This window comes from Natator depressus, chromosome 2 (assembly GCF_965152275.1).
Source record: "Natator depressus isolate rNatDep1 chromosome 2, rNatDep2.hap1, whole genome shotgun sequence".
NCBI lineage: Eukaryota > Metazoa > Chordata > Testudines > Cheloniidae > Natator > Natator depressus.
The window spans coordinates 106,918,724-106,931,316 of NC_134235.1; the positions used below are offsets into that span (position 1 = coordinate 106,918,724).

Here is a 12,593-nt window from a genome sequence, read left to right on the forward strand (position 1 = left end):
GACATTATTGGGGAATAGTGTTCCTAATGGCTTGTAGTCCATCTTTGTGTGGAATGTTGGTGTGGACGGCTTCTACATCCATAGTGGCCAGGATGGTGTTTTCAGGAAGATCACTGATGGATTGTAGTTTCCTCAGGAAGTCAGTGGTGTCTCGAAGATAGCTGGGAGTGCTGGTAGTGTACAGCCTGAGGAGGGAGTCTATATAGCCAGACAATCCTGCTGTCAGGGTGCTAATGCCTGAGATGATGGGGCGTCCAGGATTCCCAGGTTTATGGATCTTGGGTAGCAGATAGAATACCCCTGATCGGGGTTCCAGGGGGGTGTGTCTGCAGATTTGTTCTTGTGCTTTTTCAGGGAGTTTCTTGAGCAAATGGTGTAGTTTCTTTTGGAGGCCTCAGTGGGATCAGAGGGTAATGGCTTGTAGAAAGTGGTGTTGGAGAGCTGCCGAGCAGCCTTTTGTTCAAATTCCGACCTATTCATGACGACGACAGCACCTCCTTTGTCAGCCTTTTTGATTATGATGTCAGAGTTGTTTCTGAGGTTGTGGATGGAATTGTGTTCTGCACGGCTGAGGTTATGGGGCAAGTGATGCTGCTTTTCCACAATTTCAGCCCGTGCACATCGGCGCAAGCACTCTATATAGAAGTCCAGTCTGTTGTTTCGACCTTCAAGAGGAGTCCACCCAGAATCCTTTTTTGGTCTTTTTTGACTCTGGTCACTCGATTACAGACCTCAAAGTGGCAATTCTTCAACAAAAAAAACCTCAAACTCCAACGAGAGACTGCTGAATTGGAATTAATTTGCAAGCTGGATACAATTAACTTAGGCTTGAATAAAGACTGGCAGTGGATGGGTCATTACACAAAGTAAAACTATTTCCCCATGTTTATTTCCCACCTCCCCCCCCCCCCCCCCCCCGCTGTTCCTCAGACGTTCTTGTCAACTGCTGGAAATGGCCCACCTTGATCACTACAAAAGGTTCCCCCCCCCATTCCCCACCCCCGCTCTCCTGCTAATAGCAGCTCACCTTACCCTGATCACTCTCGTTACAGTGTGTATGGTAACACCCATTGTTTCATGTTCTCTGTGTATATAAATCTCCCCACTATATTTTCCACTGAATGCATCCGATGAAGTGAGCTGTAGCTCACGAAAGCTTATGCTCAAATAAATTTTTAGTCTCTTATGTGCCACTAGTAGTCCTTTTCTTCTTGTTAATTGGTTAATCACTTAATACTTAAACTGCTACCTCAGCAATTTACCTCATGTGAGGAGACTTCCAAAGTACAGAGTGATGAGTTAGCCTAAGGCTATTCACTGTCATAGGCACATAGACTTGAGATTACATAGCCAGGTGCAAGTAAGGTCCTCCCTCGACACAGATTGATTGAAGTGCTGTACTGTGCCTCCAGGAGCCACAGTACGGAAGGTGCAGCTCTAGGAGAGTGGGAATAAACGTGGCTTTAAACCAGTTGTGCTAATTTATAGCAACCTCCCATGGACTCTTTGAGCTGCTCCACTGTCTGGAGTAGCCCAGAATCATCCACTCGGCTCCTGATATGTCCCTGCCTCTGCATGACCCCTGCAATTCTATGCGCTGCCTTTGCGCCATATTCCCTACTTCTGTACACCACTGCATCATGTATAGGGTCAGGAAACAGAACCTGCCCTTTTCTGTTATAGAGTTTGTTATATCAAAGTCCTGCTGTTTTCTGTAACCCAGTAGAGGACTCTGTGGTGACACATTTGTTTATTTTCTGTTAAAGAAGCCAGCTAAGATTCAAGAACTATATCTGAGCCTGTCTCTTTTATCCATAATCTGTTACCCACATCCCCACAATGCCCATTAAATATCACAGATGGGTTTAAACTGTTTCCATTTTTTCTTTAACCAAACGTTCATAGAATTTGTTAAAAACAGTTAGCTGAGGAGTAAAACAAAGTGAGCCAAATGTCTGTACATTACATTTTTAATGTTGCATTTTATGACATTAGAAGGAGGCGGGAAAACAAAGAAGTAAGCCTCAGAGGCAAAATATAAATACAGAGTGTATGAATATATGCACAGAGTGCAGCACATTGCATTTGTAAATCATTTAAATGCCGAAACAAAATTTACAAAAGCATTTATAATTTCTTTATACATGTCGACCTTTTAAACATAAAAATAGTTTAGTGAATCTTACAAAGATCAAAGCCTTTCACCCTTCACCAAGGATGGTGAAGAAAGTGTATTATTTAGAAAAACAAAAACAAAATACAACTTCAAACAGGTACCAAAGAAACAGTATCTAGTCATCTTCGGTGAAATTCAGCCTCAGGCAGAAGGCCAGCAAAAAGCCAACACATCCTGAGACTTCAGTGGGCTTAAGTAGTGGGTGGACTACTATTGGCTGAATTTTACCCCTAATTTCTGAAACTACTCCTCTCTAACATACTATTTATCATATACAATAATCCAGTGCCCCATTTCCTGCCCTTATCCAACAGATTTTTAAGATGTTTTCATTTACATTATGATGGATATGAAAATAAAGTGTTGTGCCTCATGTCCCAATATGAGACCTCAATCCTGCAAAGAGTTTTGTAGAATTAGCTTTATGCATCGTGAACGGCCCCGTCAAAGTCAGTGGTACTATTCACATTGTGTAAAGGTAATTACATGCATAAATCGTTGCAGGACTGGTGTCAATTCACATTACTGGTAGAGCTACACCCTCTTTTTATTTGTATGTTTAATTTAATTTACACATTTAAAATAAAATCTTTATTAAAAAAAAAGATACCCAATACTATGTGGCATCTCGATAACAGATCTCACAGTATAAATGCCATGCTTGGTATTTGCAATGCTAATACCTGCTTTGTATACTTTTTTTCTCTTATTAGTTCATTTAAAATATAGCATGCTTAAACAACTATTCACGTTTCAAATAATTGAATCTGCTGGGTTTTTTTTAAGCGAATAGGCCAGTAGCCAACAGTAGAATGCAAAGTGAAGGGATCAGATACTTTGCTGTGAAGTTTGGCTCTCTCATTTCTTATGGAAGGGGCCGAGAGAGTTAAATGTTGCCATCGTTTTTTCAAGCAGAACTCCCTCCTGAAATCTACTCAATGTTCTGCTTAAAAGCTGCTGGCACTGAATGAGCCAGCTGTATCACGAATAGTCAGATTTTGTGGCTGTCAAAAATGTTATTGATAAGGAAGTAAATTTGTCTAACTATTGAAGTCAGTGATGTTGGATTGCTGCACACTGACTTTGGGGAATACAACAAAACTAGGGCTGACGATTAAATCGCAGTTAAATCACGTGATTAACTCAAAAAAATTCATCGCGATTAATTGCAGTTTTAATCACACTGTTAAACAATGAATACCAATGGAAATTAGATGTTTTTATACATTTTCAAATATATTGATATCAATTACACATATTGAATCTATTTCCCCATGTTAAATATCCTCACACCTTCTTGTCAACTGTCTAAATGAGCCATCTTGATTATCACTACGAAAGTTTTTTTTCCTCCCGCTGATAATAGCTCATCTTAATTAATTAGCCTCTTACAGTTGGTATGGCAAATTCCACCTTTTCATGTTCTCTGTATTTTATTATTATATATAAAAATCTCTTACTATATGTTCCATTCTATGCATCCAATGAAGTGGGCTGTAACCCACAAAAGCTTATGCTCAAATAAATTTGTTAGTTTCTAAGGTGCCACAAGTACTCCTGTTCTAATTACATACTACTGTATTTTACATGTTACATGCTACTGTATTTTAACTTGTTGCTAAATGTACCCAAGTTAAAGACCATTTACACCAAAAATAAAATAGTTGTCCCATGATGAATGATTAGAGTAAGGAACTTGCTGTATAATGTGTGTATGAGATTATTATGAGTGTAAGTGTTTGTGGAATCAGACCTTTAGTTTGTGTTCATCATGAATAACTGAGCTCCATGCCACAACTCAATAAATTGTTGAGGCCTCAATTCAGCAGTCTATCCCTGTTCAGCAAAGCACTTAAGCATATGCCTAAATGTTTTGCTGATTAAGGACTAGTTTTATTTAAAAATTAAATGTATACTGAAGTTCTCCAAAATCTTAGTGGTAAGTTTATCATACAGCAGTGTTTGCAATGGCGTGAGAGCTGACACTTCCAAGAGAGGTATTTTTATGTCTGTCATAAGCTGCTTATTTTAAAAATTATGTAGTATTTTATAGTGCTACTTGAGAGTAATGTCACTTGCATTTGTGAGTGTATGCAGGATCAGACTTCAATCTTCTGTGTAAGTTTACCAGAACTCCAAGTACATTTATAGGGAATTGGAATCCTAGGATGTTCAGCAGCGGAGTATAACCATGTTTGCATGTATTTAACATGACTATCTGGATTTTTACCATCATAATCCCCAAAGACTAAAGACAACTGTCTCTCATCTGAAGCTCATAAGCGCCAGGGGCTTCTATCCCTGATATCTGTACCAGAGCAGTTAGTCTATGCATTCCATTACCGAATTTTAAGTTTTAATAAGATTTACAAAACAACCCAAGTATGAAATTTCTAGCTTCAATCATTACCTGAATATAGAAGTTCTGATTATAACTTACGATATCATGCTGGGGGTTTTCATCCTCATGTAACTAAACAGCTGCACTTACTTTGTTCTAAACTATCTGGCCTCAAACAAAGTGCAAAAAAGAAACCTGCCTGAGAAAGATAAGAGCAACTGAAAAGGAAGGACTACAATGGAAGCTGGAACTCAAGCTTAACAAAAAGTAGCAGGCACGACCATGCAATCACCCATTGATACCCAAATACATGTCAGCCAGATGTTCATATTATCACCACCTCTTTGTGACAACTGAGAGGTGAAACTGATCTTTGCTAATTTACGTATTTTCACACACAATAAGAAAAATTGTTTAACATTCATTTTAATCTAATCATGTAAACACTATGTACACTTTAGATTTTCTTTGGACTTCTTATTCTATGTTATGTTACTGGACAAATAGCAGTACAAAGCACTTAACGTCTTCAAAGCACTGTACTAACATTAACTACTGTTAACCTTCATCCCCTTCTGTGAGGTAAATAAAACATACACCATTAAAAATAATCAGTTACTGCAGCATTGACTATGTATCGTCTAAGTTAAAACAGATACTGCAGAGAAGCATTTATACCATAAACATGGTAAATATTTACCATTTAATGGTGCTTATTGTAACCAGGTATTATCTCATTTTATGATTGGGACCTGAGAGTCACAGGGGCAGATTCTCATCTGGTGTATTTGGCATAGCTCCATTGTCTGCAGTAGAACTATGAAAATTTACATAAGCTGAAGATTTGGCCCACTGAAGTTAAGAATCAATTTTCTGAAAGTGGCCTCTAATTTTAGGTGCCACTCTTCAGACATCTAGAGAGTAATTTCAGAGATGCTGAGCAACCAAAATTTAAACCGAACTCCATGGTTGGCACCTTTGAAACTGAGGCTCCAGGGTCTATGTTCTCAGAAGTGACAAGTAATTTTAGGTGACCAACTACACTGATTTTCCCAAGGCCACAAAGCAAGTCAGTGTTATAGATGGGACTTGAATGGAGAAAAGTTCATCCCATAAATCCCAGGCTCAGTCTATTAATCCATAATCCCTCTGAATATGCTAGCCTTCATGTTAGTCACTACAAGATCAAAAGCACTGGGGAAAAAAAAAAAACACTGTAGATTGACAATAATAAGCGAAGTAAATTCTGGCACAGTATGAATCAAATCTGATTCTGATTTCCAACACTCATTGAGAGTTTTTGGCGTTGTAAGAGATTCACGGTGGCATTACTTAAAGAAGGTATATGTACCCTGTGTCCCAGGACCCTTTGGACTTTTGGCACTACTATCTTGCTTACATAACTTGCTGCATTTGCAAACACTTTAAAAATCTTCTGCCTCAAGTTATTTCTTTGGAATCCCGGAACAGATTCATTGTGACTGCTTGATTATCTGGCCAGTGGTGCAGAATAACTAAGCAACAGCTGCATCAAGCAAAAGAGCCCCAATGCTACCAGTACTTAAGCATTCATGTAACTTTACTCACGCAAAGTTAGCACATGGGCTAACAGCTGGCAGCATCAGTGCTTAGGTTGTTGCACAGCCTCAGATAAACTGTGCTTTCAAAAACCAAAATGGATTGATGCAGCACACACACCCTTTTTAAGGAAAACCAGGCTGGTAAGGTTCATAGTTTTAAGTTTGAAAATGCTGTTCTAGAGTAATTAGAGTACTGTGTAAAACATTGCTTCAGAAATAAACTACCTTGATTCTAAAATAATGCATGCAAAGTAAAACGAAATTTTATCATCTGTTTTTTCAGTGCTGTGGCATGCGTGTTTATTTAAATTAAACTAAATCTAGTATTCTGAATTTGCATCAGAAGGAAATCAAACTTTAGATTCTGAACCATTTTATAAAAATCTGATGTTTGTTAAATAACCAGAGATTCACATTAAAATTTAGATAATTCTATAACACTGAAAAGGGACAGAATTTGCATTCTGTTAACATAACTGAGGAATGCAATTACCTTATAGCCATCAATGTACATTGGGAAAAATTCTGCCCTCGGTTAGGTCTGTATAACTGAGAGCAGAATTCAGCCCCTGGTTTGTAACTGCAGCATTAATGACAAAAAACTTTTACAATTAAGAAAGGAACTTCATTTGTTAGGCAACACTGACTTCCAGCATAACAAGAGGGGAAGAAGTGTACCAACCCCACTGAGTGGACAGTTGTTTGGACAGAATGAATACATACAAAATATGAAAAACACCATGGGGTTTAACAGGTGAGGGATATTGAATATCATGCCATTGGTTATGATTAAAAAGACTTTACAACTCTCCAGCAATTTGCCCTTGGGAGTTTGTTCAAGTGAGTTTCTCTACTAGAAGTTCATGGATAAACTGGAAATGACAGTGGTGCTGTAAAAAAGTGTAGGTAGAAAAACAGTGCAAGGCCAAAGGCTGAACATTTAATTTGTCATGAGTAACCCCCAACACTACCATTACCGCTCCTAAAGAAAACACATACATAAAATACTCTCAGCTTATCATAAATCACATTGGCCTGCATTGTACTCTATATTTAGAATGTACTGACTATCTTACTGCTTCACTTAGAAGCTCTGGATGAAGAATAAATACAGTCTTTTAGACTAGTACACTGTCTACCTTCCAGTCATTATTGGTAGCAAATTCATTCAACATTTATTTTTTTCAAAGAGAAGCAGACACTATTATTTAAGGCCTTTGTCCCTGTTAGTCTGCTCTGCAGACTATGCTTCCTTAAAATAAGATGTTTACCACTGTTTCAGCAGTCAGAGAGCGAAGTTGAACGAAAAGGTCACATTTACAGCTGCCAAGAAGGCAAAGTTCCTGAGGCTTAGCCAAACAAAATAAAATTGATGTTCACTTTAGTTTTCTCTTTGTAGCCTGAGAGGGAGGGTAGGCTAGAGGATTGGATACCTTTTTCTGACTTTGCATCACATTTCATTCTCCATACAGCCCTTGCCAACTGGGGTTGGAATTACTACTGATTGTAGAGAAAACGCATGTAAATTGCCACAAATATCAAATGCACAAACACAAGTAAGCACCAACTAATGGTGGTATAAACACCATGGATCAGAATTTGATCTGTTATTCCCATGCAAATCCAGAGTGAAGTCCATGAGCTTCAAAAGAGTTATTCTGAATTTACATTGGCATAGTTCAGATCAGGATCTGAATCATGCTTGCAGTGAAGAACCAAATTAAACTAGAACATTAAATAACAGCCTTTTAGAGACATAAAGTAACTAATAAATTAATAACAGTGCTCTTTACCCTTTTGGGGGATAAAAATAATAACTACCAATGAATACAGCTAATATTTATCCAGGGATTTGTGTTAGTTGCAACATTTCTAAAAGGGTTACTTGGTGGGATGGGTTGGCCACATCTGAAACCTGTACTGAGTAATTTTTACAAAGTTTCTTGTTGCTACCCTGTATAACCTGTTTAAAATGTATAAAGAACTGTGTGTGCGTGTACACACACACAAATTATTAAATATTATGTACTTTGTGTGGGTCCATACATACACACACCATACATACACATACATGCATCGTATATGGTTTCCTGCATATTCTATGGGAGATGTAGCATGGCCTTTGCTAAAACATTAGATTTGTTTCCAGAAGTTTACAACATCCACAGTACTCACAAAAGGTAGAGGGAAATGGAGCCAGAAGTAGCTACAGCGGTCAGCCCAAGAATGAAGAGCCATGTATATTAACCTAACATTTCAAGAAAGATGTGCCATGGTTGACTTGTAACATCACCTTTTAACACAGCATATACAAGACAGTGATTTCCACTGAGGCATTGGCAAATGAGTTTTTTTTTTTAATAGGAAAGAATATTTTATTGGTTGCTACTGCTCCCACTGAAATCGATAGTAAAAATACCATTGACATCAACAGCAGCTAGTTTGGCCCCTTTTTCATAGTAATGAATATCCAATTAAGATCAGAGTGTGCAATAGCTATATCATCTGGTTTTATATTTGTGCTGATTGTGAGATGCACATGGTATTTTCACAGTTGTTAGGTAATACACCTAAATAATATAATTTAAACATAGTTTAGTGTGGTGTAGATCATTGGTAATGGTGTAATACACCAAAAATCACTGGTGTGGCATAAGTGAGTGTGTTCACTGTAGTACAATTCATACAATACAATAGTTTAGTTATGGAATGATAATTACCAGAATCCATTCTTGGTAAATATCCTCTTCATTATTTCTCTAGTATTCCCCTCCCCCACAACACAAAATGCTGTGGCATCTGGTTGAAGGGAAGTTATCAAATATATGTAAACATATATTTGTTATTTTAAATAGGTCACAAGCCAGCAGATAATGGCAACATGCTTTTTCTTCTTTTACTTTATAAATCAGCAGGGTACTAAGAAGTGGGCTTGTTCATTTGCCTGTACTCCCTCTACTGGCTGCATGACTGGTTCTGCAGAAGCAGAAGAACAATATTGCAGGATAAATACATGTTCAGATTCTGGAAGATCCCTCTTTCTACAAGATTCTAACAGTTTTAAAAGGTGGATCATATTTGTGGCTGAATTACTTGACAGTGCCCTTTTTTTAAAAATTACATTTACACACTACAATCCCCCAGTCATTTCCTGAACTGTGGTTTGCAAGCAATATAGTGGTCTGAAAACAATAGGCACTTAGCCTCAAAGTTGGCAAGTAGAGGGAGAATTATTTGGTAGGTATGGCACCAAAACCCAATCTTTGTGCTTTCTCACATACATCTACTATACAGACTGAGGAAGAAACAGACAGAGTTTTAGGTTGTCGGTGGGGCATGCTTTTTCTTTTTGCCCCTGCAGGATTTGCAGACACAGCAGATGATGCATGGAGATGCCACAAGCAGCAAGGGAGAAGTCACCAGCGCTATGATACCCAATCCCACCAGGATCCCCACAACCTGCAAAGTTTAAAGGGAAAAAAAAATTAACCAACAGGAAAATAAAAAGCGTGTGTGTGTGAGTTGCAATCCTGACAGATGATTGTGGTAATTAAGTGAAGGAGATTTCACCTTTCCCTTAATGTTTGTCATTGCTCTGTGTGAGCTGGTTATCAGCATACCTGTGTTCTGTTCCACATAACTGAGGCTCGAGAATGGCCCAGTTTGTTTCTGCAGGGGCCTTTGTCATAATGTCGTAAGAAGATATCATTCTGAAAGATAAAAGAAAAACTGCACTGAGCAGGTCACACTAATGTGGGGAGATTAACAGGACAGGAGCAGAACTACCACATTTCTGACAGTGCAGTAAAATTAACTGTTCTGGCAGAGAAGTTTGCTTGCCTGTTACTTAATTACTTTGAGAAATTAAATAGGAATACAGAAGATAAATATTAGGGATATGAAATATCTTAGACAGTGTGTCTTATAGATCTAAAGTTTCCTAATATTTCTCGGTTCTCTAGTCAGTTCTTCCATTGGCTTAATAGGCTGCTCTTTAAAATAGAAAGTCCCCACTTTTCTCCCATATCAAACTAATATTTATCAAACTAATTACTTTAGCTCAACAAGAGGAGGGGCACTCAGTTTCCAAACACCCTCCCCCTGACAGTTCCCCTGTAGCTTGAGCCCTGCTTTTTCCATTCATTCTTTAACCTAACTTTATTGTTATATGAGCATTACCTTGCAGTAAACTTTGAATACCTGAAACCTTAGTGGGTTTATAAGAGCTATGTTGTAACCATGCAATGACTACACCTGGTCAAAGAAATCATTTAATTGACTTATCTTTAACTGATTAAAACCAGCTAAGGGCATATCTACAGACAACTATCACAGCTTCACATGTTTAGACTACTATAGAAACTTGACACCCCTCCAATTTTTCATAGTGTTACACAATCATTGTGTACTCTGTGTACTCCAAGACAGACTTGAAAAAACCAGCACCCATAAACAGACTGAATAGAAAGTTGAGCACACCCTGTTTAACATATAGAGAATAAAGAGGAACAAGGAAGTTTCACCATTTCCAAAATGTGTAGCAAAAACCCATTTAACTTTATTTTACCTCAAGTGCTGGTACAAAGAGTTCTTTTCCTCACCTCCCACAAGTATTACTACTCACTGTGCCAAAAACTGATGTTATCATTGTACACCAGTATGTTCCACAAGACCTAATCCTGTGAGGAATTCAAAGTCAGTGCAAGTGGAGAATATTTGATGTTTTGGTGGCGGTGCTTGGCAACTTGCAGATTTGAGCACTTTTTAATGATGATAGTGTCCCCCAAGTTCAGACTTCCTGTTCTCCCCTCCTCTTGAGCTCTTTGTATCCCTAATAAGATTGTGAACATGGAAAGTAGTTTCCAAAACACTTTCATCCTCAAACTTATTAACTGGATCATTCTCTTCCGCTAATACAGCACTAGAGACTGACTATGGAGAAGTGACCTAGTTTAAAAGAGCTCTGAATTGACCCCGATTTGAAACTGTAGCCTTTATCTGTGCCAGACCGAATCCGAACATTAACAGGTTGGAATCCAATGAATTGGGGGGGCGAAGGGGGAACACAATTAAATTTGCTGTCCTTAGCTCTCAACCCAACTATCTTTAGCTATAGTATTGGAAAATCCCTCTTCCTCAAGAGAATTAGCATTGGACCAAGGGATATGGCTACAATCCACTTCAATTTAGGAAAAAAAGAAAAATCTCTTTGAGGCTCATTGGAGGCAGAAGTAACTTAAGCGTTGGCCACCATGAGGATCCATTTAAATACAACGGCATTCAATCAAGTAAAGATCCTTTTATCCTTAGCATAAAGGAACAGAACTAGAACATACATGATTCCAGTTATGACATATGGAACTTATCCCCCAAATCCCAAACTAGCCTTGTTCTAGAACCTTCATCACATGGCACTTACATCCAAGTTCTGTAGGCAGTACCAGCAAAATGTATGCTTGCAGTTCCTACACATCATTTGAGCGCAGCCTTCATTTCGTTCAATATAGATCCGGCACACTGGGCACTGTTTAATTGGAGCCTCTGTGTCAGTCCTGGTAAGTGCTCTAGAAGGGTAAGGAAATATATGAAAGATGAAATTTCAGTGCAAAACCTGTGGCTGTATGACTGGAGTACCAATGTCAAGTAGTATATGCATCATTATGTTCTTTAGGGCCTCTAGTTCGCACTCAACTCCATGGTCTGGCATGCTCCATGAGTTTCAAGATTAAGAAGCTAACATCAGGCAATGTACTGGAAGTGTAAAATCTCATATTCAAGGGAATGCATTAAAACATATACTAAGAGCAAAAAAACTGCTCATGCAGCACAGAGACAAATTAAATGTTCAATTCCATTGATTTTTCACAATGTACAAAGTAAACACTCACTACAGCCATGCATGTAACAGATATAACATTAAAAGAACAGCACTGGACAATGTGGAAAAGAGCTTCTGTATTTTGTTAAGATGACTGGACTGTGTAACTCAAAGTACTGTCCTTGCTTCTGCATGACAGCTTTAACCTCAAGCAAAGCCAAAGATCTAGTTTGAAGATCAAAAATCATAGGAAGACCTCACAGGCAATTCCAGTTTGATGAAACACCCCCTTCTCACCAGAATGCTTAGTTGTAACTCTTTCAACTCTTGCAAAAATATTCACAGTGGTGGAAGCCACAGAGCACAATAGAGAGTTTAAAGATTACACTGTGCATGCCAGTGAATGCTGTTCTGTTTCTGTAAGCACAGGCTAGCCAGAGAGCTGGTGTAATGTAAGCATAAGAGTATTTACAGAATTCAGAGACATACAGCCATTGCTAGAACTACGCATCCCCACTAATAGGCTGTTGTAAGGACACACCTCGTGCAGTCATTTTCATCCGTGCAAAGTGAGTGTAAATGGCTACCAAATCAGAATTCTCCACTCACACCAGTGGAAGAATTTTGCACCTACTTAGCACAAGAGTTAGGCCTAGTCTATGTACCTTTTTATACCAG

General features: G+C 38.4%; 1 protein-coding gene across 3 annotated transcripts in view; it reads right to left on the minus strand.

The window, feature by feature from the left end:
• Positions 1 to 2,006: 2,006 nt before the first annotated feature.
• RNF144B (ring finger protein 144B) overlaps positions 2,007 to 12,593 on the minus strand; it is a 133,146-nt gene continuing 122,559 nt past the window's right edge. For all 3 annotated transcript variants that reach the window (XM_074944797.1, XM_074944798.1, XM_074944796.1), the window contains exons 6-8: positions 11,517 to 11,661; positions 9,718 to 9,807; positions 2,007 to 9,556 (exon numbers count right to left, since the gene is read on the minus strand). In XM_074944797.1, the coding sequence (XP_074800898.1) occupies positions 9,416 to 9,556; positions 9,718 to 9,807; positions 11,517 to 11,661 (376 nt within the window). In that variant the 3' untranslated portion in view covers positions 2,007 to 9,415. The remainder of the gene's footprint in view (positions 9,557 to 9,717; positions 9,808 to 11,516; positions 11,662 to 12,593) is intronic.